At 36.7% G+C, this 27,754-nt stretch overlaps 1 protein-coding gene across 1 annotated transcript in view; it reads right to left on the minus strand.

The window, feature by feature from the left end:
• Window positions 1-27,754, minus strand: part of LOC128644138 (laminin subunit beta-4-like) — a 184,889-nt gene that overhangs the window by 116,974 nt on the left and 40,161 nt on the right. Inside the window, exons 4-8 of the mRNA XM_053696848.1 lie at window positions 11,842-11,977; window positions 8,089-8,162; window positions 4,270-4,458; window positions 2,957-3,020; window positions 2,432-2,640 (exon numbers count right to left, since the gene is read on the minus strand). Coding sequence (XP_053552823.1) covers window positions 2,432-2,640; window positions 2,957-3,020; window positions 4,270-4,458; window positions 8,089-8,162; window positions 11,842-11,977 — 672 coding nt within the window. The remainder of the gene's footprint in view (window positions 1-2,431; window positions 2,641-2,956; window positions 3,021-4,269; window positions 4,459-8,088; window positions 8,163-11,841; window positions 11,978-27,754) is intronic.

A 27,754-nucleotide genomic window follows, 5' to 3' on the forward strand; every position in this document is an offset into this window, starting at 1 on the left:
TAAAATACTACAGTTTTTCTAGCCTTTCTACAGTTCTGTCTAAGGATCTTATTCTCAAAAACTCACCGACACGGAGATAAACCATCAGCTTATTTTATTGAAAAGCAAGTGTCTCTCCTTCACATTTTAAAATGTTATTGCATTTCCCTAATTGAGATACACAGTTCCCAAGGTAGAAAATTGCCAATAAAACAAGCCCTGAGGAGCCTCGTAATACTGAGTAGTGTTGCCAGGTGTATACTATGCCAGGTGTATACTAGACACAAGTCCCTGAGTATAAGCTAAATATTAAAGGCCTCATAAGCCTAAATGCATTACAAATAGGGAGCAGAAAGGAGTGATGGGGCCAAATCACCTTTCTCTACACGTGTTACTGCCACCCCAAGAGGTAACATTATTCATTTGTATGATACTGGCAGCCAAGGTGTAAAATTACTGCTCAATTGTGCAATATATAGATAATTGAATCAATAGTGGCGCTAAGGTAGAGCTTTTAGGGGGGGGGCATATTGTGCCCACTCACCAACTGATTGTCCATTATTTTGTGGAGGACAGCTGGCAACCTTACTGTCGAGGTATCTTATAGAATCATAAAAGATCAGAAAGCTTAAAGGGATATGAAACAGTAAAAAAATCAGTATTCTAAAAAAAATTTATAAAAAAATTCATATGCCTAATTACACACTATTAATTTTTTTCATCCGTTTTCGTGCAATATGCTGTTGAAATTTTCTTCTTTCCCAAAAGACCCATGTGGGTCTCATTATACGAGTACTATTAAGGGGGTCTACTTGGGTAGGAATATGGCACCCAATGAGGACGATGCGCTTACGCAGTTAGAACAGGTGACGTAGCTGCTGATGTAGCAGCTGACGTCACCTTCCCAGCTACATACCCTCAAAGGACCAGACCAGCTCTATCGATTGCGGCGAGTGGAGCCACGCATCAACTGGTAAGTATTCAGTGCTCACTGAAAAAAACAGAGAGAGAATTCATAGGAGGTTTTATTGGCCAGGTGTAATGGCATCTATCACAAATTATTGTTCTTCTTGTCCTGAATGCCAATTAACTGCCCCTCTTACAGCATACCGTAGCCCCTTGGTGCCCTTACCCATAATTGAGGTCCCATTTGAACGCATTGGTATGGATTTTGTGGGTCCTCTTGTAAAGTCTGCAAGGGGGCACCAGTATATATTGGTAATAGTAGACTATGCTACACGTCAGACAGAATTCCTGGACTGGACTTTTTGACATAATGTGCTTCCTGCACACTGCGGGGTGGAGCAATGGCCCACCCTACTCTCCAAATACTCCACCCCAGGGACCCAGAAATAAATCACATATTTTCTCTATGTGGCAAACAAACATAACAATTCTCCCTGGGGTTGTCAGACCATACCCCACACTGCAGCACTTTTGAGTGAATATAGACACCTTCCATTACTATGTCTTGGGTTCTGTCACAATATATATATATATATAAAATAAAATAAAAAGAATGTTTTCTTCTATGTGAAAAACATAACTATCTTCGGCTATAACGCAATTGGTCTAACATTGTGTCGGATTAGTGCACATGTTGTGCAACAACTCAAAAGAGCCCTTTGGAAGGGAGAACAGCAGATGGACCTTGCAACCGTACCTAAATCTAGTTCTGTACCACTGGACATTTTTAGGAAGTATATAAAAAATTTTTTTTTAAAAGCTTTAAATTTATATGCAGCACATAATTATTTTAGAATATTGATCTGCTGCCATATGTGTTAGTAAGATGACCTTTATGAATTGAGCATGCTATTTTTTAAATGAAATACAGGTGGCCCTCGTTTTACAACTGTTCAATTTACACCGTTTCAGAATAACAACCTTTTTTTTCCAGTCATGTGACTGCTATTGAGAAGCAGTTCATTTATTAAAATTGCCAGTAGGTGGAGCTGTCCGCTTGTGTTGCAGCGCAGTCAAGCAAGCTGAAATTAATCAGTTTAACCAGACCTGAGCTATCGAGCAGATTTCAAAGGAACAAGATCTTCCTGTCTATAAATCAGTCCAGATTGGAATGCATAGAAAGAACTGTTTGCAGAAAAATGCAAGTGAAATCTGTGTTGTGTGATTATTTTATAAGGTTTATAATGCTGTTTAGCAACTTAGTTTAATTATATATTCTGTGTTGTGTGATTATTTTATTAGGTTTATAATGCTGTTTAGCATTTAAAGTCTTCATTTCAAAGCTTTAAAAATAATGTATTAGGTGTTACTTATGACAATTTTGAGAGGGGCCTAGAACCTATCTCCCTCACTTCCCATTGACTTACATTATAAACTGGGTTTCAATTTACAACGGTTTCGATTTACAACCATTCCTTCTGGAATCTAACCCCGGCGTAAACTGAGGGCTACCTGTATTATAATAGCAATAAGGAAGCTGTCTTACCATCCCAGGCTCAGTGAGAGCATCATTTGTCATGTCCACTGGAAGACATTGGCTGGCATGGCCGTTACAGAAGCAGTTTCCTCTTAAAACCATTTCATAAATTGCATAGTAATATTTTTCTTGCGGTTCACTTTGCCATTTGTTCATTGTGTCACCAAGTGTGTGAAGTTTTGTGAAATTAATTCTCAGGTTAGTTATAGTAATAAGATCTGAAATATAAAAAAAATATTTAATCAGATTGAAATTACATTTTTGTTGTAAAAGGCCACAAGGTATATCTAGAGCAGTAGTTCTGGCAAATGTTTTAATTTTTAGAAAATTTCACTATGTAGGTTCCAACAGCATAAATGTGTATGGTCAAAAAGCATACACATGTGTAAGGTATGATCATGTATGTGGGGTTAATGTTAAAGGGACTAAAACCCTATTGACAGACCACTGAAATTAACCACAGATTCAAGCCCTACACAATTAATTAAACATAATCTATAAATCTTTGTATAAGATGCATATTGATATGGATACCTTGGATGTATGGATCATATGGATCTTCAATGACAAAACTGGGATCCAGTGCCTTCAAAACAACCTATAAAAATGAAATAAAAACAAAATATGCTGGAAGTTATTTTTCAAAAGTCTGATAAATTCACTGTGACAAATTAAGGGCTAGATCATGTTTATTAACAACCCTGAAGCTATCAATAGAAACGTGTGTTATTACACTGGATCCTGTACAATATTGCAATGGCTTGTGCTTACAAAGTAAAGGCAATAACATAATATAATAGGGAAATTATCTTATATTTGCTGCTATAACAGTATAACATTGACAGTGCCAAAAACTGGTGAAAAAAACATTACACTAGATTCTAGTCAACCTAAAACGTAATGCAGACAATCTACAAATATGGTTCATAATATCACTGTAAAAATGGAACTCTCACACTTTTTCTTGGAATGTCTGACGAATCAGAACAGTGAGAGGACCCAGTTTTTAAAGTTAACCACCACTATTCTGATTCGCTATAGTAAAATCTGACTAAAATTTTTTGTATATGGCAGGAAACCTTACCTATAGACCAAACTTTGTAGCTATTTGGGTTGAACAGTTATTCATTTTCAGTTTTTTTTTTTATAGGGATATCTTTTGGGGGATTTATATTAGAGGGGCATATTGTGGAGTATAGGAACGCTTTTGGAGAGTTTATATTTTACAAAGGTTGAGTTGGGGGTCTTGTTGGAAACAGTGGCTTGTACTTGGGGTAATCTTATGCAAGAATATTTATTATTGTGGTGGGGATCATGTTAGAGGGCTTGATCAGCCATACTTTTTTTTTTATGGGGTCAGATCGGTTTTAGGTAAAGAAGTGGTAGAATTCTGTGTTAGCCATTATGTTTCATTTTAGTGCAATGAGGTCTTAGTAAGGGTTAATTGTGATGTTGCTCAGAAGCCCTTTGGCAACTTGTCATAGTGAGCAGCCATATAGAGCTTTCGTTATTAAGTGATACACACTTAACAGTCTGTCACTAAATCACAGTGATCAGATTGTAATGCCGTTGCTATGATAAATTCTGATGTTACCAGATATTTTCATAGTGGCTCAATTTAACCAAGATTCATCATATCCTGCTTGTAATGTGTAAAAATATGTAGCAGGATATTTTGCAGATTTTCATTATTACTATATGGAGAATTAAGAACATATGATAAAATATAACTTAAAAGAAATATAAGACAGATTAAAAATAACAGCATGAAAATGATTGTAGTTAGTAAGTGATGTCGTGCAGTGATTTATATGAATTATTATTATCTATATAGTGTGGAATCATACCTCTCCTTCTGTGGATGGCTCTATATCAGAGTATTTAGAATCACAGACAATATCTCCAACATCACTTGCAGGGCCTGATTTTATATCAGGAAAAGCTGAAGCACAGTTCTGGGCAAAGTATTTAAAAACTTTCCATGTTTTTCCAAAATCCCTTGATCGCTCAACTAACATGGCAGCAGGCCGGAATGTCTGTAAGAAAAAGAAAAAAAACTAGGTCAATCAATAGGTGCAGTTTCAAATCTTCCAATATTTTTTTTATTGATATTTAAAAGTAAGGAGGACATTTCTTAAATTTAGTTTAAAGCTTTAGACCAGGGCTGTTCAAATGTTGGTAATCCGGGCACATACAGATTTACAGAAATTGTTGTGACCCATTGACTCCCCACTACATTTTACTTCAATCTTTCTTTTTGGCGTTCTATTTGTGTATCACTAAAGAGACGTACACAACATAAAAAAAGAGGACTAGGCAGAGATGTGATGGGGCATATCACAGGTGGTTAGAGGAAGTTATTGCAAACAGAATTAATTATTTGTATGAGGAGTAGGCAAATAGGGGAGTGGTAATAAAGCTGAAAGTAATTTTGTAATGCACACGTGATAGTGAGATTATTACGACTTGAAAGTAAAAAGTTAGTGTGCGTGCAAAACCTGAAGCACGCTAACTGTGGGGCTTCAGATGTCTTGAACACACTAACTTCTTCTCCCCATAGATTTCTATGGAGAGCGCTAACCCGACACCGCGTTAGAACTACAGTGCTAACCCGAAGTGAGTAATACATATTTTACATTCCTATGTTCTTAACATATGATAAAATGTTCTTTTTGTTTATAATTTTTTATATATATATTTGATGGTTTCTGTAAAATATATATCTATACCTGTATATCTATATGAAAATATAAGGATATAGATATATATATATAAAATATTTAGAAATACAAAGAACATTTTGTATTATGTAAAGAACATTGGAATATAAAATATTTACACATAAAACACATTATTAAACATTTCAACTTGTTCAACAAGATTTTGGAATGCTTTGTACACTTTACCTTAATCATGAACATTTAATTTTGACTTTCATGCCACTTCAAGTTTATAGATGGGTGAATGTTTTGCAACATTTGAAAAATCAAAACCAATTTTAACACATTTATTCATTCAATTCAAATTTCAAATATTTAAACAACATTCTGACATTCGTTTAATGTAATAGTTTTTCTAATGCTTTCTTTAAATGTAATATTCTATTCAAATTTTTCTAATAATTCAATTCTAATTATGCAATATTTGAATTTGAAAAATTTGAAGCAATATATTTGTAATAGTATTTCTAATGCTCTCTTTAAATGTAATATTCTAATGATGTAATTGATATATTTGTATCTATTATGTATCAATGTACTAACGGCTAGATTACAAGTTTTGCGGTAAGAGCTGCTCGGTGCTAACTTGCAAGTTATTTCCACCGCTCACCTCCCTACAGCGCTGCTATTACAGGTTTTCATAAACCCGGCGTTAGCAGGCAATATGTGAGCGTTGAGCGAAATTGAGCTCCATACCGCACTCCAATACCAGCGCTGCTTTGAGCTGGTTTTACGTGCTCGTGCACGATTTCCCCATAGACATCAATGGGGAGAGACGGCTAAAAAAAGCCTAACACCGGCAATAAGGAGCGTAAAACTCCGTAACGCAGCCCCATTGATTCCTATAGGGAAAGAAAAGTTATGTTTACACCTAACACCCTAACATAAACCCCGAGTCTAAACACCCCTAATCTGCCACCACCTACATTACACTTATTAACCCCTAATCTGCCGTCCCCGACATCGCCGCCATCTACCTACACTTATTAACCCCTAATCTGCCGTCCCGACACCATCGACACCTACATTACAGTTATTAACCCCTAATATGCTGCCCCCAATGTCGCTGCCACCTACATTATACTTATTAACTCCTAATCTGCCACCCCTAATCTGGCGCGGAGTGGCTCCATCTTCAAGACATCCGGCACAGAGCATCCTCTTCAATCAACGTCTCTTTCAGAATGAAGGTTCCTTTAAGGGACGTCATCCAAGATGGCGTCCCTTAAATTCTGATTGGCTGATAGAATTCTATCAGCCAATTGGAATTAAAGGGTAAAAAGTTCTATTGGCTGATGCAATCAACCAATAGGATTGATCTCGCATTCTATTGGCTGATTGGAACAGCCAATAGAATGCAAGCTCAATCCTATTGGCTGATTGGCCTTTTAAGGGTAATGCCCATACAAATGCCCTTTTCAGGGCAATGGTTAGCTTAGGTTATTTAGATAGGATTTTATTTGGGGGGTTTGGTTGTGTGGGTGGTGGGTTTTACTGTTGGGGGGTTGTTTGTATTTTTTTTTACAGGTAAAAGAGTTGATTTCTTTGGGGTAATGCCCCGCAAAAAGCCCTTTTAAGGGCTATTGGTAGTTTATTGTAGGCTAGGTTTTTATTATTTTGGGGCGGCTTTTTATTTTAATAGGGCTATTAGATTAGGTGTAATTAGTTTAAATATTTGATCATTTCTTTTTTATTTTGTGTAATTTAGTGTTTGTTTTTTTGCTATTTAGTTAATTGTATTTTATTAATGTAATTTATTTAATTGTAGTGTAAGTGTAAGACAGGTTAGGTTTTATTTTACAGGTAAATTTGTATTTATTTTAGCTAGGTAGCTAGTAAATAGTTAATAACTATTTACTAACTAGTCTACCTAGTTAAAATAAATACAAACTTAGCTGTGAAATAAAAATAAAACCTAAGATAGCACAATGTAACTATTAGTTATATTGTAGCTAGTTTAGGGTTTATTTTATAGGTAAGTATTTAGTTTTAAATAGGAATTATTTAGTTAATAATAGTAATTTTTATTTAGATTTATTTTAATTATATTAAAGTTAGGGGTGTTAGGGTTAGACTTAGGGTTAGGTGTAGGGGTTAATAACTTTAGTATAGTGGCGGCAATGTTAGGGACAGCAGATTAGGGGTTAATAACAGTAAAGTAGGTTGTGGTGATGTTAGGGACAGCAGATTAGGGGTTAATAATATTTAACTAGTGTTTACGATGCAGGAGTGCGGCAGTTTAGGGGTTAATAATTTTATTATAGTGTTTGCGATGTGGGAAGGCCTTGGTTTAGGGGTTAATAGGTAGTTTATGGGAGTTAGTGTACTTTTTAGCACTTTAGTTATGAGTTTTATGTTACGGCTTTGTAACATAAAACCCATAACTACTGACTTTCAGTTTACGGTATGGATCTTGACGGTATAGGCTGTACCGCTCACTTTTTGGCTGGACAGGCAAATTCGTAATACCGGTGCTGTGGAAGTCCCATTGAAAAAGGACTTTTTGAAAGCTGCGGTAGTTACATTGCGTTACGGCCAAAAAAGTGTGCGGGACAGATATACCTGCAAGACTCGTAATACCAGCGGTAGTGAAAGAGAGCAATAAGAATGCTTTTTCACTCATACTGCAAAACTCGTAATCTAGCCGTATGTTCTCTAACACATGAACTATTGAACTTCTGAATAGCATTTGTTAAATTGAATGTGGTTATGAACATTCGAAAAATGGAAATAACATTTGATTATTGAATTTTAATGGATTTTCATTCTTATCAACATTCGATTATCCAAAATGAGTGACCACAGGACTATTCGTTCTACCAACAAATTACTTTTTCAGCGTATTCACCCATCCCTATGCAAGAGACACAGGGTCAAGATCGACTTTGTGAAAAATGAGTGCACTTTTTCCAACACAATGTTAGAATTCACATCACTATATGTTACCTTGAAAGTTATTACGAGGTGGCTGAACTGAAACAATGTTTCAAGGTCCAATTTAATACTGACATAGTCAACACCTGTAACAAAACAAATGGTATATTATTGACTACTTTCTAAATTTTGCAGCAATACATATTTTATGATATTATTTGGAAGCATTGGAGATCTTATAAGTGACCCCCAAAATTTTACAGGGGTAAGTTGTGATGTAAACTATGAGTGTCACCAGCTTATCTCCCATACTGTGGTTATGGTAATGTACCTGCAACATACTTCATCAGTCAGTCATTGCCTCCATCTTGTAGACATTAAAGGGATATTAAAATAAATAACATATCAGCTATTAAGAATGTGACATTTTCATTTTGAAAGCATAAATTGCAAGGTTTTGCAAACAAAGAACAGTTCAGGGATATGCAGCTTGGAATGCATGGTAAAATTCATGCAGATGGTTGGCTATCTACTTTGCTGTGGCTAATTATGGACAGATAAGCTTGTACTTTGATCTAGTCAAGCACTTTGTAGAATGTTGTATGGGTTAATTTTTCACTGTGCTTAAGAATGATTAAGGTACTACAGCCTGTTGCCTGTCAAATCATATAGGTTTTAAGGATTTTCTCCTGGTCACCAGGTAATGTTCAGGTATCAATCACATGGTGCCTCCAGGGACCGGGAAAGCTTGTCATACAAAGAAGTTGTGTGAATAGCTGATTGCTGCAGATATGTCACATGACCCCAGGGCTATCTGTCATTCAGCAAATAACTCCTCCTTTAGCCTCCCTACCCATGCTTCCTACCTACATGTCACATGACTGTGCTTGGTACAATGATGTTATGTCTCCATTCCCACAGACTATGGGCTAGATTTATCAAGCCCCTACGGCAGCAAGTTCTCACAAGAACTTGCTCACCGTGATTTATCAAGCAGCGGTAGCCAGACCGCTGCTTCCCTAAACTCTTCGCCACCTCTATTGTGGCGAAATTCAATCTCCTTGGTCGAGTCCGACCGAGGAGATTGCCAGCTCCTGCCTGCGCATGATTGGCTGTGCGCGGGCAGAGGGCGGGATTGCACTTGAGCGCAAAATTGCGCTTGTGTGCTATGTTAATTACCTATGGGTAATTTCGCCCCGCCACAGGCGAGCTGAGGCATACAGGGGCGGGTATACGTGCCCCTGTATGCCTCAGCTATGATAAATCTAGCCCTATATGTGTGCAGTACAGAGTGCTGATAATACAATAGCTGGGCAGACAGACACTAATCACTTAAGTGTTCAATGTCAATGCACACACAGACACAATCAGTCTAAGAGTGACGCCTGTATTAAAAGGACAGTATAAGTTTGTAATTACAAGATGTTTCTGTTGTCTTACTAAATAATAACACTCCAGCCAAATGTAAACCTTTTAAAAACAAATAATCTTGTTTGGAGCAATGATTTTTCAGTAGCAAAACTATACCAATCACTTGCTTCATTTAGAGGAGCCAATTTGGGCTTAAAGGAACAGTCTAGTCAAAATTAAACTTTCATTATTCAGATAGGACATGTAATTTTAATCAACTTTCCAATTTACTTTTATCATCAAATTTGCTTTGTTTTCTTGTTATTCTTAGTATAAACTAAACCTAGGTAGGCTCATATGCTAATTTCTAAGCCCTTGGAGGCTGTCTCTAATCACATGCTTTTTAAATTGCTTTTCACAACAAAAGACTTGATAGTTCACGTGGCCCATATAGATAACACTGTGTTCAGGCACGGAAAGTTATTTAAGATTTAGCACAACACAATGCTAAATGCAGGTCAATAGATAATAAATAGTCACAGTCATGTGATCAGGGGGCTGTCAGAAGGTTCTTAGATACAAGGTAATGACAGAGGTAAAAAGTATATTAATATAACTGTGTTGGTTATGCAAAACTGGGGAATAGGTAATAAAGGGATTATGTATCTTTTAAATCAATAAAAATTATATTGTAGACTGTACCTATCCCTTTAACTCTACAGCTGTTTTTTAGTTCTTATCTGGTAAAACCTATTATGGAGATATATGTAGCAGGGTTAGCCTTGCTATGTCTCCAGTGTGCTTTTTCAATTCTGAGAATTAAAAAAAGAAGTCATTATTTTTAGAGCTAAATTTCATATAAAGGGGGGAAAATAATTGTATTTGACGATAGTTTCAACAGTTTGAAATTGATTGCCTAGTAAAATTATACTATGACAGAAAGCTATATTTTTACAAATCCGAAACCAAAACTGTGCATTTTTTTTTCCAAAATAAATTAATCTGCCATTCAAGTTTCTCATATGCTAGAATAATTTTAGTTATTCTTTAGCTTATTTCTCACAATAAATGTTTCAATATTAAATAATTTATATATATGTCTCACAATCCAGATGTACTACTAATGCTGGTGATTGTCTCAGTGTCCATTTCCTCTTGGAACCAACAATTCTCTCTGGTTCCCAATCAATAATTTAACTATGTGTTTACCCCATTTGTGGGGGTTAAAACAACATTGTGCATCGCTAGTGATAAAATTGTAAGTTTTGTGTTTAATTTTTGTTCACTATAATGACCTTTAAAAGACAATTTTGCCATTTCCCTGTACTTCCTGTGATGTCACTTCCACTGATATAATTAGTATTTTGGACATTAACCTTAACATTTTATTTCCCTGTAAAAGTATAATGAAAGTGCAGCATTTACAAATTATTTTTTTCAGCACATATTGGAGATTAAAATGAATAAAAATGAAACACATTTTTAAATGCCCTCTTCTATATTAAACAATTTGTCTACAGTATCCCTATAATTAAACTAAAACAACATGCCAATATATGTTCATTATATATTTTGGCTTCTTTTGCTGTAAAATTAATCTGAAAATAGTGCCTGTAGAACTCCCCTAGACATGCTGCAGACCTGCTAATTTGCATAGTGTGTACTAATTTGAATTTTCAATTATATTTCGTTCAAGTCCCTCTCCTCATGGATGCTGCCATTTTAGAAACTAGGTTACACTGCAGGTATCTAAAAGAGTGTTACTGCACATGTGCACAAAGGTCAGCACTGAAATTTAGTAAAAGATAGACTTCAAAATGGTGGCACTCATGACTAGTGGGAGGTCTGGAATAACCTCAGAACTATGCTTATAAAATGTATTTCGTTTTTAATGTTCCTTTAATAGACTTTTTAACATTTACCAGCTAATATTCATGACCAGAGGCTGGGGGTGGAGTCAGAAGGCTGAAGGGCGGGCTCCTGTAACAGGGGCAGAGTATATATATTATGAGCAGGGATAGGCATGCTGTGGGAATAGTCATAGCAGTCCAGTGGCATTACTGGGAAGTCCCTGGCTTTTTTTTTTTAACAGGATGCAGAATGACTGAGACCTGTATGTATGTATTGGGTACTTGTAAAGCACAGCTAATCACCCATAAGGGTCTCAAGGCGCTGCTCATTTTATCAACCTCGGAAGGATGAAAGGCTTAGTGGATCACGCCGGGGATCGAACCTGCAACCCTTGGGTTGCTACAGTGCTCAGCCACAGTGCCTTACCATGCTGAGCTGTAAACCCTTATGCTGTTTTGGCAACTTCCATTCATAGATTTTGGTTAAACTTATACCATATTTTTAAACTTTGAAGCTACATCATTGAAGATTGTTGCAATGCAGCAATGTTGTAAAATTTGTTCATGCTATACATTACTACATGAATGAATATGTAATTCACTATATTTACAGCAACATTCTCACCATTTTCTGATTGCCACCACTTCCTTCTCCAATCTGGTTCAAAAGACGTGATGATGTTTTCAACTAGATGGCTATCGGGTTGGGTATAATCATCATATGGATATCGGGAATCACACGCAAAACATTTCTGATCATCCTGCAATGTAAAAAAAAATATATTTACATGTGCATCATTCGGAAAATATTCCTCTATTTAAAGGGACATTAAACTGTTTGAGCATTTAATATACATTTTTTTAATTGCGTCTAATAAAAAAAAACAAGAAACTGCAATATACCTAATTTATTTTGTCCCATTTTCCTGTAACGCTACTATTTTGTCAATTTCAATGAGTTGGAAATAGGGACACATGTAAAACATAAAATAGAAGTGAGTGCACAGACAAGGCTCTGTGGAAATCCTGTTAGATAATTATTTACACAAACATACGCCTAGATTTGGAGTTTTGTCGGTAAAGACTTGCGTTGTTAACGAGCCTTTTTTTTCCCAGCGCTCCCTTAAGACAACACTGGTATTACAAGTTTTCTGAATGGCTGCGTTAGCCTCTGAAAAGTGAGCGTTGAGACAAATTTAGCTCCACTTACACCCTCAATACCAGCGTTGCTTACGGTAGCGGTAAGCTGGAAAAACGTGCTCGTGCACGATTTCCCCATAGGAAACAATGGGGCTGAGCTGGCTGAAAAAAAACCTAACACCTGCAAAAAAGCAGCGTTCAGCTACTAACGCAGCCCCATTGTTTCCTATGGGGAAACACTTTCTAAGTCTACACCTAACACCCTAACATGAACCCGAGTCTAAACACCCCTAACCTTACACTTATTAACCCCTAATCTGCCGCCCCCGCTATCGCTGACACCTACATTATATTATTAACCCCTAATCTGCCGCTCCGGACACCACCGCAACCTACATTATAGCTATGAACCCCTAATCTGCTGTCCCTAACATCGCCAACACCTATATTATATTTATTAACCCCTAATCTGTCCCCCCAATGTCGCCGCCACCTACCTACACTTATTAACCTGTAATCTGCCGACCAGACATCAACGCCACTATAATAAATGTATTAACCCCTAAACCGCTGCACTCCCACCTTGCAAACACTATAATAAATTTTATTAACCCCTAATCTGCCCTCCCTAACATCGCCGCCACCTACCTACAATTATTAACCCCTAATCTCCAGCTCCCAATGTCGCCGCTACTATAATAAAGTTATTAAACCCTAAACCTAAGTCTAACCCTAACCCTAACACCCCCCTAAGTTAAATATAATTTAAATAAAACTAACTAAAATTACTATAATTAAATAAATTAATCCTATTTAAAACTAAATACTTACCTATAAAATTAACCCTAATATAGCTACAATATAACTAATAGTTACATTGTAGCTATTTTAGGATTTATATTTATTTTACAGGCAACTTTGTATTTATTTTAACTAGGTACAATAGCTATTAAATAGTTATTAACTATTTAAAAACTACCTAGTGAAAATAATTACAAAATTACATGTAAAATAAATCCTAACCTAAGTTACAAATACACCTAACACTACACTATCAATAAATTAATTAAATATATTAACTACAATTATCTAAACTAAAATACAATTAAGTAAACTAAACTATAATACAAAAAAAAACACAAAATTACAAAAAATAAAAAAATATTACAAGAATTTTAATCTAATTACACCTAATCTAAGCCCCCTAATAAAATAAAAAAGCCCCCCAAAATAATAAAATTCCCTACCCTAAACTAAATTACAAAGTAATCAGCTCTTTTACCAGCCCTTAAAAGAGCTTTTTGCGGGGCATTGCCCCAAAGTAATCAGCTCTTTTACCTGTGAAAAAAAATACAATCCCCCCCAACATTACAACCCACCACACACCTCTACTCTAAAACCCACCCGATCCCCCCTTAAAAAACCTAACACTACCTCCCTGAAGATTACCCTACCTTGAGGCGTCTTCAGCCAGCCGGCCACCGATGGAAGAGAAGAGGACATCCGAACCGGCAGAAGTCTTCATCCTATCCGGGCAGAAGAGGACATCCGGACCGGCAGACATCTTCATCCAGGCGGCATCTTCTATCTTCATCCTTCCGGAGCGGAGCCATCTTCTATCCAGCCGACGCAGAGTCATCCTCTTCTTCCGATGTCCTAACGCAGAATGAAGGTTCCTTTAAATGACGTGATCCAAGATGGGGTCCCTCGAATTCCAATTGGCTGATAGGATTCTATCAGCCAATCGGAATTAAGGTAGGAAAAATCTGATTAGTTGATTTAATCAGCCAATCGGATTGAAGTTCAATCCGATTGGCTGATTGGATCAGTCAATAGAATGCAAGGTCAATTCTATTGGCTGATCCAATCAGCCAATCGGATTGAACTTCAATCCGATTGGCTGATTAAATCAACCAATCAGATTTTTCCTACCTTAATTCCGATTGGTTGATAGAATCCTATCAGCCAATCAGAATTCGATGGACGCCATCTTGGATGACGTCATTTAAAGGAACCTTCATTCTACGTTAGGACATCGGAAGAAGAGGATGGCTCCGCGTCGGCTGGATACAAAGATGGCTCCGTTCCACTCCGGAAGGATGAAGATAGAAGATGCCGCCTGGATGAAGATTTCTGCTGGTCTGGATGTCCTCTTCTGCCCGGATAGGATGAAGACTTCTGCCAGTCCGGATGTCCTCTTCTGTCCCATCGGTGGCCGGCTGGCTGAAGACGGCTCAAGGTAGGGTGATCTTCAGGCGGGTAGTGTTAGGTTTTTTAAGGGGGGATTGGGTGGGTTTTAGAGTTGGGGTGTGTGGGTGGTGGGTTGTAATGTTGGGGGGGATTGTATTTTTTTTACAGGTAAAAGAGCTGATTACTTTGGAGCAATGCCCCGCAAAAAGCCCTTTTAAGGGCTGGTAAAACAGCTGATTACTTTGTAATTTTATTATTTTGGGGGGCTTTTTTATTTTATTAGGGGGCTTAGATTAGATGTAATTAGATTAAAATTCTTGTAATTTTTTTTTATTTTTTGTAATTTAGAGTTTTTTGTATTATAGTTTAGTTTATTTAATTGTATTTTAGTTTAGATAATTGTAGTTAATTTATTTAATTAATTTATTGGTAGTGTAGTGTTAGGTGTATTTGTAACTTAGGTTAGGATTTATTTTACAGGTAATTTTATAATTATTTTCACTAGGTAGCTATTAAATAGTTAATAACTATTTAATAGCTATTGTACCTAGTTAAAATAAATACAGAATTGCCTGTAAAATAAATATAAATCCTAAAATAGCTACAATGTAACTATTAGTTATATTGTAGCTATATTATGGTTTATTTTATAGGTAAGTATTTAGATTTAAATAGGATTAATTTATTTAATTATAGTAATTTTAGTTAGTTTTATTTAAATTATATTTAACTTAGGGGGGTGTTAGGGTTAGACTTAGGTTTAGGGGTTAATAACTTTATTATAGTAGCGGCGACGTGGGGGCGGGAGATTAGGGGTTAATAATTGTATGTAGGTGGCGGCGATGTTAGGGAGGGCAGATTAGGGGTTAAAAAAATTTATTATAGTGTTTGCGAGGCGTGAGTGCGGTGGTTTAGGGGTTAATACATTTATTATTGTGGCAGGCGATGTCCGGTCGGCAGATTAGGGGTTAATAAATATAATATAGGTGTCAGCGATGTTAGGGGCAGCAGATTAGGGGTTCATAGCTATAATGTAGGTGATGGCGGTGTCCGGTCGCCAGATTATGGGTTAAATAATTTTATTATAGGATTTGCAATGTAGGGGGCCTCAGTTTAGGGGTTCATAGGTAGTTTATGGGTGTTAGTGTACTTTGTAGCACTGTAGTTAAGAGCTTTATGTTCCGGAGTTAGCCCATAAAACTCTTAACTACTGACTTTTTTATGCAGTAGGAGTCTTGGAGGTAGAGGCTCACTTCTTCCAAGACTCGTAATATCGGCATTAGGCAAATCCCATAGAAAAGATAGGATACACAATTGACGTAAGGGGATTTGCGGTAGCCAAAAGTCACAGAAGAAAAGTGAGCAGTACACCTGTAGCTGCCAAACTCATAATACCAACGGGCGTTAAAAAGCAGTGTTAGGACCCCTTAACGCTGCTTTTTAAGGCTAACGCAGAACTCTAAATCTAGGTGATAGCATTGTTTACACACTTTCTTTTATTGTCTGTTTAATATTTGTCTCTAATTGTACTAAAAAAATAGATTAAAGGGACACTGAACCCAATTTTTTTCTTTCGTGATTCAGATAGAGCATGCAATTTTAAGCAACTTTCTAATTTAGTCCTATCATCAATTTTTCTTCGTTCTCTTGCTATTTTTATTTGAAAAAGAAGGCACCTAAGCTTTTTTTGGTTCAGTACTCTGGACAGCACTTTTTTATTGGTGGATAAATGTATCCATCAATCAGCAAGGACAAACCAGGTTGCTCACCAAAAATGGGCTGGCATCTATACTTACATTCTTGCATTTCAAATAAAGATACCAAGAGAATGAAGAAAATTTGATAATAGGAGTAAACTAGAAAGTTGCTTAAAATGTCATGCTCTGTCGGAATCACGAAAGAAAACAATTGGGTTCAGTGTCCCTTTAAGGGGAAAATCTAGGTTCCAACATATTGAAACCCAACATTTTATACAAACTAAACATTTACACTTATATCCTCAACATTTAAACAATGAGGGCCAGATTACAAGTGGAGCGGTATGTAACACTCCAACTCGCTTGCAAACTCCGCTTGAAGTAAGCTTTTTTTTGTGGATTTGCTGGCGCTTGTATTACAAGTTGAAAGTAAAATGTTTTTACTTGAGTGCTAAACCGATGTGTGCAAAAAGCCAAAGTTAGAATATAATAAACACGTTAACGTATTCTTCCATAGAAGTCCTTGGAGAAAACCCAATTGCATATTCTTAAGTGCACTGACCCAACATGAAAATATTAATATTTCACATTCCAATGTTCTTCACATAGAAGCATATGTTCTATTTATATATGTCTGATGGTATATATATATATATATATATATATATATATATATATATATATATATATATATATATATATACACAAAGATTGGAAATAAGCACTCACTGGTCTTCAGACAACAAAGTCACAAAATGTATTTTTATTGCGTGCTGTGATCAAGAAAGGTCCCTTCCTCTGACAATATTACAGTGAAAAAAATCAGCCTTAAAGGGATACTAACCCCTCATTTTTTCTTTCATGATTCAGATAGAGCATGCAATTTTAAGCAACTTTCTAATTTACTCCTATTATCAATTTTTCTTTGTTCTCATGTTATCTTGATTTGAAAAAGCAGTAATAAAAGGTTAGGAGCCGGCCCATTTTTTAGTTCAGCACCTTGGTAGAGCTGCTGATTGGTTTGCTACATTTAGCCACAAATCAGCAAGTGCTACCCATGTGCTGAACAAAAAATGGTCTGGCTCTAAAGCTTACAGTACTGCTTTTTCAAATCAAGATAGCATGAGAACAAAGAAAAATTGATAATAGGAGTAAATTAGAAAGGTGCTTAAAATCTCATGCTCTATCTGAATCATGAAATAAAAAAAATTGGGTTTAGTATCCCTTTAAGTAGGCCCCAAACACACTCACAGAAAACAAAGAACCAATCAAAGGTCCTGTATCTAACACCCCCCAAATAACAACATATAATAGGTCAATAGCCACCAGTGAATTAAAAACTACATAGTAAAGTATACAATATAAATTTGCCACATCATCAGGGTCCATAGTCCCAGTTATAGATAACAAGATATTGAAAATGTAACAAAGAAATAAATAAGGAAATACTGCAATCGCAAAGTAAATCCGTACAATACCAACAGGTCAGACGATCCAATCACAAAGCTTATAGAATGGTCCAATAGTCGTCAAGTATAACTTAAACAAACTATTGGCGATCACTAGTTGTCACACACCACCCCCTAGCTCACAGTATCGAGGCGATCAGCCGTTCAACAGGATCTCCACTATTCTAGTGAGTAACCACCAACGTAATGTATAAGCCTGCAGCAACAAGATGTCACATTTACACCTAATCGTATTGATCAGTGTTTACTATACCTAGTCACGCCCATACATGGGCGGGGTCTTCGCTCATCCTAGCCAATCCTCCTGTCAAACGCACATGTAAATATCAAAACACCAAAAAAGGACTTCTTCCAAGCGAACCCAGGGGAGAGATCCGTGCACTGTTTAATAACAGGGGAAAGACAGACCCATTGTATAGTATTTCTTAGTGCTACGGCAAAGTATTGCACCCATCGGTTCACAGCAACTAAGTAATAGACATGTTGAGACAAAAAAGAGCAGATCGTAATTATATACGCGTATTTTAGCGCCTAAGATCTCTCACACATCAGATTATTGGTCTTAACACTTCTAGTGCATAACCGCAACAACGAAATCTAATCCTGCAGCCACCCAGTACATTGTGGATACCTGATCATGCTCCTATGTGTTTATCGTACCCAGTCACGCCCACTATGGGGTGGGGTCTGGGTCCCTCTTTACCAATCAGCATGCCATCCCATTCACACATGAGAGTGTGAAATAAACAAACAGACCAGAGGCGCACTACCCAAGTGAATCCAAGGGAGCGATATAAGCACGGTCTAATGACAAGGAAGAGGCAGACACCCTGATAGAATAAAAACTATACACGTCATAATGGAAAATTTGTGATTATATATAAACACAATAAATGTGCCCTTCTTTCCCTCATAATAAGAAGTATCCTTAGAAGAAACAATAATGGACCAAAACATATCCATACAAAGGATAAATAAATATCAGTGCAACACAGAATGTAAGATGGTAATCTGAACCAGTGTTTCAACCCTCCATAGACTGACAAAATAAATTGCATAGGTAATGAAAAAATAAATGACATAGGTAATGAAAAAATGGCATAGACATCTGCACACATAGATGTGTTTGTCTGACCATATCCCACACATCACCCGCTTATAGGAGTGTAGAGATCACCTAACCAATCAGTGACTCCACAGGATTTTGGGACCAAAAAGCCTCATATTGGGCTAATCATACCAAATTGTCACACAATATAACTCTGGACCCGGACCCCAATGCTGGAACAAAAATATACTGTCATACCAAAAAATAAATAAAACCACAATTAAAAACAATATGGACAATATGTTAGACAGAATCATACAAGGAAGAAAACATCCATCATAGTATATACATCAGGCCCCATCTACAAGGCTTTTATGATAATCAAGGATACTTATCCATAGATCATGGACTCTCAAACGAACTGGTCACAGTTACCTGGTTAGGTAACACTTTGAATAATCCACTTTTGTAGTGGCTATACCATGGAGGGACGCCCCCCCCCCACAGTGTCTAGTGTATATAGAGAGTGAATCCTCATTAAATTATAAGAAACATTGCCAGATGGTATGTACATTCAAGCCTCTAGGGCTCAGTGACCCCAGTTCATAAATCCACCTGGATTCCTTTTGTAGTAATAATTTTGCTCTGTCACCCCCTCTTCTTAAGCGTGGAACATGGTCAATAATCCTAAATCTCAGTTAGTTCACTGAATGTCCTGCTTCTAGAAAGTGGCGTGCCACCAGCTGGTCAGACTTCCCTCTCTTGATAGCTGTCTGAATACTGGATCGATTGTTTGCCATCCTCTTTCGGGCATCATCAATAGTTTTACCAGTGTAAAATTTGCCACATGGGCAATTGAGGAGATAAATCACAAATTTAGTTGTACATGTGAGAAATTTTTTTATCTCATATTTCTTCTTCCTGTCAGGATAATTGAAGTGGGATCCAGTCAGCATCCTGTTGCAAGTGACGCAACTAGGGCAGCAGTAGCATCCCTTCTTTTCAGATTTTAGCCATGCTTGGTGACCAGAGTTGGAACAGATGTCGGTTTTCATCAATTCCTCCTTTAGGCTACAACCCCGTTTATATCCAATTCTCGGAGCTTGCCATCCCTTGAAAGGGCAGTATTGTCAGGGTGCCTGAGACGAGAAGTGCAAAAATAATCACATCTTTATTAATAGCAAAAAATAATAAAAAGTCCACAAGTCAAATAACAATCCAGGAGTCAAAACCAGAGCTGGTAGTCAGACGAGCCGAGTCAGGAGCCAATGCGAATAGTCAGACAAGCCGGAATCAGGAACAAGGAAAACAGCAGGAACAAGCCAGGGATCAGGAACCAGGAAGGACGTCAGACAGCCAGGTAATACACAGGAACTCTCACAAACAGGTCTGAGACAACGCAAAGGCAAAGCATACTGAACAGAGGCCCTTTAAATAATAAGTGATGACATCACAATTCTGAGACTGCATCCTGTCTCACATGGATGATGCACACCAGTCTGGCCATAAAAGGAAGAGCAGGAAATGAGCAGCATCCCCCACAATGCACCATAGTCAGGAAGAGAGGTGAGTAACATGGCTACCAGCAGCACATGGAAAACAGGGATAAAACCCTGACAAGCATCCATCTCTAGCAATTTCCATTCATTTTTTACTGCCTGAGATATGAGACAGCTCTCAGGGGAGAAGGTGGTAACAAAGGTGACTTATCTATCCGTCTTTGGCAAGATCTGTCTCTCAATGTCAGGGGGTGTAAGGGCTTGGTTCCTCATCTCCGACAGGAGTTTCTTTTTGTATCCTCTGTCAAGGAAATGTCTTGTCATTTCATCTAGTTGTTTTGAACACAACTTACTGTTCGTGTTGTTCTGTATAACCCTCTGATATTGTGCTTTCGGGATGTTGTCAATCAAAGAGGGTTGATGGCAGCTCCGGGCATGTAAAAGTGAATTCTGATCGGTATTCTTATGGAACAGGGTTGTCCCTAAGCCTCCATCAGTTTTAAAGACCCTGACATCCAGATAGTCAACTGTATTAGCATTCATAATGTGGGTGAATTGAATGGTACTTTCCAATTTATTGAGTTCCTGTATCCATTTATTTAAATTTAATTCTTCATTTCCAAAAAATCAGGAACAAGTCAACAATGTAGCGACAGAAACGTTTGTGTTTGGGGCCTACTTAAGGCTGATTTTCTCACTGTAATATTGTCAGAGGAAGGGACTGTGCTTGGTCCCGAAATGTCACAGCACGCAATAAAAAGAAATTTTGTGACTTTGTTTTCTGAAGACCAGTGAGTGCTTATTTCCAATCTTTGTGTATTATTCTACTAGAGCACCCTGGCAGTCGCCTGAAGTTAGTGGGAGTGCATACACATGCTGCCGTTTATATATATATATATATATATATATATAAAATTATATAAAGGTATAGATATATACAGACTAACCATTTATAAATACTGGAACATATTCCTCTATGTGAAGAACATTGGAATGTGAAATATTTTCAATAAATACACATGTTAAATATGAATATTGCATAAATATGTTTTTATCTACTTGACTGCAAAAGGCTCCAGTGCTCTTGTATATATGTCTATATATATATTTATATGTTTATATGTATATATGGCTGTAAAGAGAAGTACAAAAGGTTGCCAAGGATGAAATGTATAAAAAGTAACTTTTATTTTAAAAATCCATAAAAACAGGAACAACAGATCCCAGGGGGGAAACAGATAATACGAGAGGGGTAAGCAACAGGCTTACGCGTTTCGGCAAAGAAGGGCCGTAGTCATAGCCTAATAGTTACAAATCTGAACTCCCATTTTAAAAGGATTAAGATAATCTGATTGGCTAATACAGATACACCCCTCTCTTGGTTTAACGAGACATACTGTTTATAACAATATAATAATCAAATGGCAACAATATTGGCAACATGTTTATAATTGAGCTACTTAAACTTTTAAATATTTGATAGATAGGATACAATAAATAACCAATGTAGAAACCGATACAAGTAGATACAGGATAGTGCATAATACCGTGAATGAATGAAATGTACAACTATACAAACACTATATGTATGACTGATATAAATACATGCATGGATACAGCTGATATATTTACAAGTGTATAAATATATAAAAACATAGGTGGAAATGAGTATAAAAACATAATGGAGATTATTCCCAGTAGTTAATCAGATCGTAGTCTGAATTAAGACCACTGGGATATTGGGTATTGAGTTTAAAAACCCAAAACATCTCACGTTTATTAAGTAGCTTAAGTCTGTTTGTGCCAGACTTTTGCGAGGAGACTTTCTCAATTACACACCACCTGAACGTACTCAGATCGCTATTATGTTTGGAAACAAAATGTTGTACAATACGTGATGTAGATTTACCTATGTGAATGGTAGAGAAATGTTCCCTTATTCTAGAGGACACGTCCCTAGTGGTGAGTCCAATGTATTGCAGATGGCAAGCATCACAGGTTATTAGATAGATTACAAATGTGCTGGTGCAGTTGTGACAACCATATATCTGGTAAGTCTCTCCAGTGACCATCGAATTGAATGTATTAGTAATTTGTGCATGGTCACATGGTTTGCACTTTCTGTGCCCACAACGAAACATGCCATGATGTAATAACCAGGAGCTTGTATGCCTAGGGAATTAATACCACTAACTATGGGACGACCCACCACATTGGTTAGACCTTTGTGCACCTTTGGCAGATGATGGAACAGAGGGACGCGAGGTGACTCAATGATAAGAAATTTAGCAGTATCAGAGTCAAGAAATCCCAATTCTATTCCATCATCTACCAAAGAACGAAGTTCACCTTGAAAACGAAAGGTGGGGTCATTAATAGGGCTAGAGATGAAGTTGACAGACTTGATAGGAATTTACTGTTGAGAGATAATTCATCTAACAAAAGAAAGTGTCACAAGGGTATCACCTTTGTAACTGAATATAGTGCTCAGTATGGTGAGATCTGCAAAATTGTTAAAAAACATTTTTCTTTACTTTCTGCTGATGACAAACTGCAAAACACTGTTAAACAGGGCCTCAGATGCTCCTATCGTAAATGTAAGACTATTGGCAACATTGTATCACCCACTAAACTTACAAGTGTCAGCCCTAGGCATACAAGCTCCTGGTTATTACATCATGGCATGTTTCGTTGTGGGCACAGAAAGTGCAAACCATGTGACCATGCACAAATTACTAATACATTCAATTCGATGGTCACTGGAGAGACTTACCAGATATATGGTTGTCACAACTGCACCAGCACATTTGTAATCTATCTAATAACATGTGATGCTTGCCATCTGCAATACATTGGACTCACCACTAGGGACGTGTCCTCTAGAATAAGGGAACATTTCTCTACCATTCACATAGGTAAATCTACATCACGTATTGTACAACATTTTATTTCCAAACATAATAGCGATCTGAGTACGTTCAGGTGGTGTGTAATTGAGAAAGTCTCCTCGCAAAAGTCTGGCACAAACAGACTTAAGCTACTTAATAAACGTGAGATGTTTTGGGTTTTTAAACTCAATACCCAATATCCCAGTGGTCTTAATTCAGACTACGATCTGATTAACTACTGGGAATAATCTCCATTATGTTTTTATACTCATTTCCACCTATGTTTTTATATATTTATACACTTGTAAATATATCAGCTGTATCCATGCATGTATTTATATCAGTCATACATATAGTGTTTGTATAGTTGTACATTTCATTCATTCACGGTATTATGCACTATCCTGTAGCTACTTGTATCGGTTTCTACATTGGTTATTTATTGTATCCTATCTATCAAATATTTAAAAGTTTAAGTAGCTCAATTATAACCATGTTGCCAATATTGTTGCCATTTGATTATTATATTGTTATAAACAGTATGTCTCTTTAAACCAAGAGAGGGGTGTATCTGTATTAGCCAATCAGATTATCTTAATCCTTTTAAAATGGGAGTTCAGATTTGTAACTATTAGGCTATGACTACGGCCCTTCTTGGCCAAAACGCGTAAGCCTGTTGCTTACCCCTCTCGTATTATCTGTTCCCCCCCTGGGATCTATTGTTCCTGTTTTTATGGATTTTTCAAATAAAAGTTACTTTTTATACATTTCATCCTTGGCAACCTTTTGTACTTCTGTCTGCCTACCCACCACCGTCTAAGGATTCCTCCACGGGGCTGCATTGGATCGCGGACCTACTCCTCCCCTATTGATGACGTACCTCTGCTGCGTATGGTAGCGTAACAAGCCCTTGATCGTTTGGTAACGGTGGATGCAGGTGTGATCGTTTGGGCGTCCTCTGTTCCTTTGGAAGCGAACCAGTTTAACAGAGTTGCAGGCGCTTACGGGGTAAGAGGTGACAGTTAAATCCTCCCCTGTTTGTTGCGACGCCGCTCGACTCACCTTTACTTTGCTTGCTTGCTGGCTTGTTTATATGAGGATGGCTTTCTAGTCTCTGGGAGTTGTGTGTGAGTAAGTACTGCTCAGACTTTGCAATTCAGGCTCCTGGTAGCCTGACTTCACGCTATCCGCTACTCTGCTTTGCTGTTTAACTCTTTTGAAATTGTTATATGGCTGTAAATACATATATACACATATATAGACAGTCAACCAGAGCTCTGAGGAATCGATATCCCGACGTGCGTTAATTTCAATTGTGCTCAAGCGATCACATTTACTTTCAACTTGTAATAGGAGCGCTACATCCGATGCACACAAACAACTGCAATAAGCCCCTTTTTGCTTGCACATAACTGTTAGCGTGCCACTTGTAATCTGGCCCTTAATATAATTAAAAAATGCATCTACATATTGTTGTCAGGCTAAGTTTTGCTTCGAATATATAATAATATTGAGCATTCATTTACTGCTTAATATCCCTTTAAAGATGGTAACACAATACATAATTATATTATATAGGATGTGAGAAGACCATGTGACACCGAGGGTTGCAGACACAACAAATTCAAATGTATAATATTGTACACGTTACCAAACCCCCCCCCCCAAAAAAAAAACCCTCTAGATTTTATTTCTTTATAATTTCTGATAACATCTAAATTCTGTATACTGCATCACAATATATATATATATATATATATATATATATATATATATATATATATATATATATATAGTTTATTTAAGAAAAGTACAATAAAACAGCATTTTAATATGTAATGGCACATCAAAAAATCTATAAATTACTATCAACACATTTTGTTTAGTTTTTACCATACTGAGTTTAAGGATTAATACTTTTTCCCCAAAAACTAATATTTTAGGGGGAAAAATTACTAATACAAAGTTACATTAAACTTAAAAATATTCCACTTTGACTCAAATTCATAGGCAAATAGAACCTATTTGCATATAATATTTCTTTCTGTGACAGTTAATTCTGTCAAATTGTGGTTGATCCAAATGTTTCAAATTTCTTTCCTGATATTGGAAAAAATAACAAAGTGATAACAATTTTTCAGAGTCAAAGCGGAGATTGTTAAAAATGTGGGTATGATATAAAAATAAATCTGAGCAACTGCTGATTGCAACTTCTGGATTTCCTGGTCATGTGTTGAGTTTTCTTGAGTTTCCATGCAAATATCTGTCCAGCCTACTGCCAAGAAAATACAATAGCACTGAATGTAGGTTTAATTAATCTAAACTATATATAGATACATGCTGTATATCTAAAATTGTGTTTATGGCGGTTTCAGAGTTGGCAGTTCGGTAAAAAAAGTTAGAGCCGAATAAAAACCCACAGACGTAGGCATTTTGGGTCATTTGCTATTGTAGACATTTGGTAAATCAGTACAAATAAACAGAAACTATTTTTCTAATATCTAGCAATTTTTTTAGCAACTTAATTTATTTTAAATAGATAATAAATAGATAGTTTGCAGCTGCTGGAGTCTTGGAAAGTTAAATAGATAATATAAACTCCATGTTGCCTGCAATATTTTAAATAAAGGGACAACGCTGATTATTACATGCATCTTATTTCACAGTTATGGACTATACAGATTTCTGTTAAATTGCTACAGAACATTATAACTTGTACACATGAGCAAAAAACGGTGTTGTTTATTTTTTAACCCTTTGGCTACTACGAAGGGTTGCTTTATTTCTTTACATTTTGCAACTGCAAAACTGCCTTATCAACATTATAAAATAATGTTTTAATGTTCTAGCTTTACAATACTCTTCTTAGAGTTCAGAATTTTGAGTTACAGAAACATGCCATACTTATCTGGTGGTCATTAAAATCACTCACCTTACCAATTAACTAAATCGCATACTTGTCCTACTTTACCAATGACATGCCCGTACATGCGAAATTTAGAAATCCCAGTATGCACTAAGTAAAAGACACACACACACACACACACACATACATACAGTCCTATGCACACACACAAACACACATAGACACATACACTTGCATACATATAATCACATGCACACACACATACATACAGTCCTATGCACACACACAAACACACATAGACACATACACTTGCATACATAAAATCACATGCACACACACACATACAGTTCTGTGCACACACATACATAAAGTCCTATGCACACACACAAACACACATAGACACATACACTTGCATACATACAATCACATGCACACACACATACAGTTCTGTGCACACACATACATAAAGTCCTATGCACACACACAAACACACATAGACACATACACTTGCATACATACAATCAAATGCACACACACATATACATACAGTCTTATGCACACACACAAACACACATAGACACATACACTTGCATACATACAATCACATGCACACACACACACATACAGTTCTGTGCACACACATACATAAAGTCCTATGCACACACACAAACACACATAGACACATACACTTGCATACATACAATCACATGCACATACATACAGTTCTGTGCACACACACAAACACATATAGACACATACACTTGCATACATACAATCACATGCACACACACATATATACAGTTCTGCGCACACACACACAAGCACATATAGACACATACACTTACATACATATAATCACATGCACACACACATATATACAGTTCTGTGCACACACAAACACATATAGACACATACACTTGCATACATACAATCACATGCACACACACACATACAGTTCTGTGCACACACACAAACATACATAGGCACATACATTTGCATACATACAATCACATGCACACACATACATACAGTTCTGTGCACACACACAAACAGATATAGACACATACACTTGCATACATACAATCACATGCACACACACACATACAGTTCTGTGCACACACACAAACATACATAGGCACATGCACTTGCATAAATACAATCACATGCACACACACATATACAGTCCTGTGCACATCCACAAACACACATAGACACACACACAAACACATACAATCCCATGCACACACACACATACTGTACATACATACACACAAATAAATAAATTGATGGATTATAGGTAAACAAAACAGTATAGTTTAAACTCTCAGTTAAAAAAGAAACTCAAATATTTGTTTAATAAATAAATAAAATGCAAATTAAATTTAAAAGTTAAGACAATCTTAAGCAAAACATGTGTAGCGCAATCCAAGTACATTAAATTCAGTAATTAAATTACTATTCAGGGATGCATACAACCTACACTAACCTTTCCTACCTCCATTGCTTTCCCTTGAACCCCTTAGAATGTAAGCCTATGAGCCCAGCTGTTTGCAGATCACCCTCATAAGAGCCGACTACAACAGTGCAACTCTCGGCAGGGCCCTCTACCCATTTGATCCCTATAAATGTTATCCTGTATACTGACTATATTTATAGGGCTGCGGAATCTGTTAGCACTATACAAATACCTGCTAATAATAATAATTAAATGTTATGCAGACTCATATGTTTATCGCTAGTA

Source organism: Bombina bombina, unplaced genomic scaffold, assembly GCF_027579735.1.
Source record: "Bombina bombina isolate aBomBom1 unplaced genomic scaffold, aBomBom1.pri scaffold_561, whole genome shotgun sequence".
Lineage (NCBI taxonomy): Eukaryota > Metazoa > Chordata > Amphibia > Anura > Bombinatoridae > Bombina > Bombina bombina.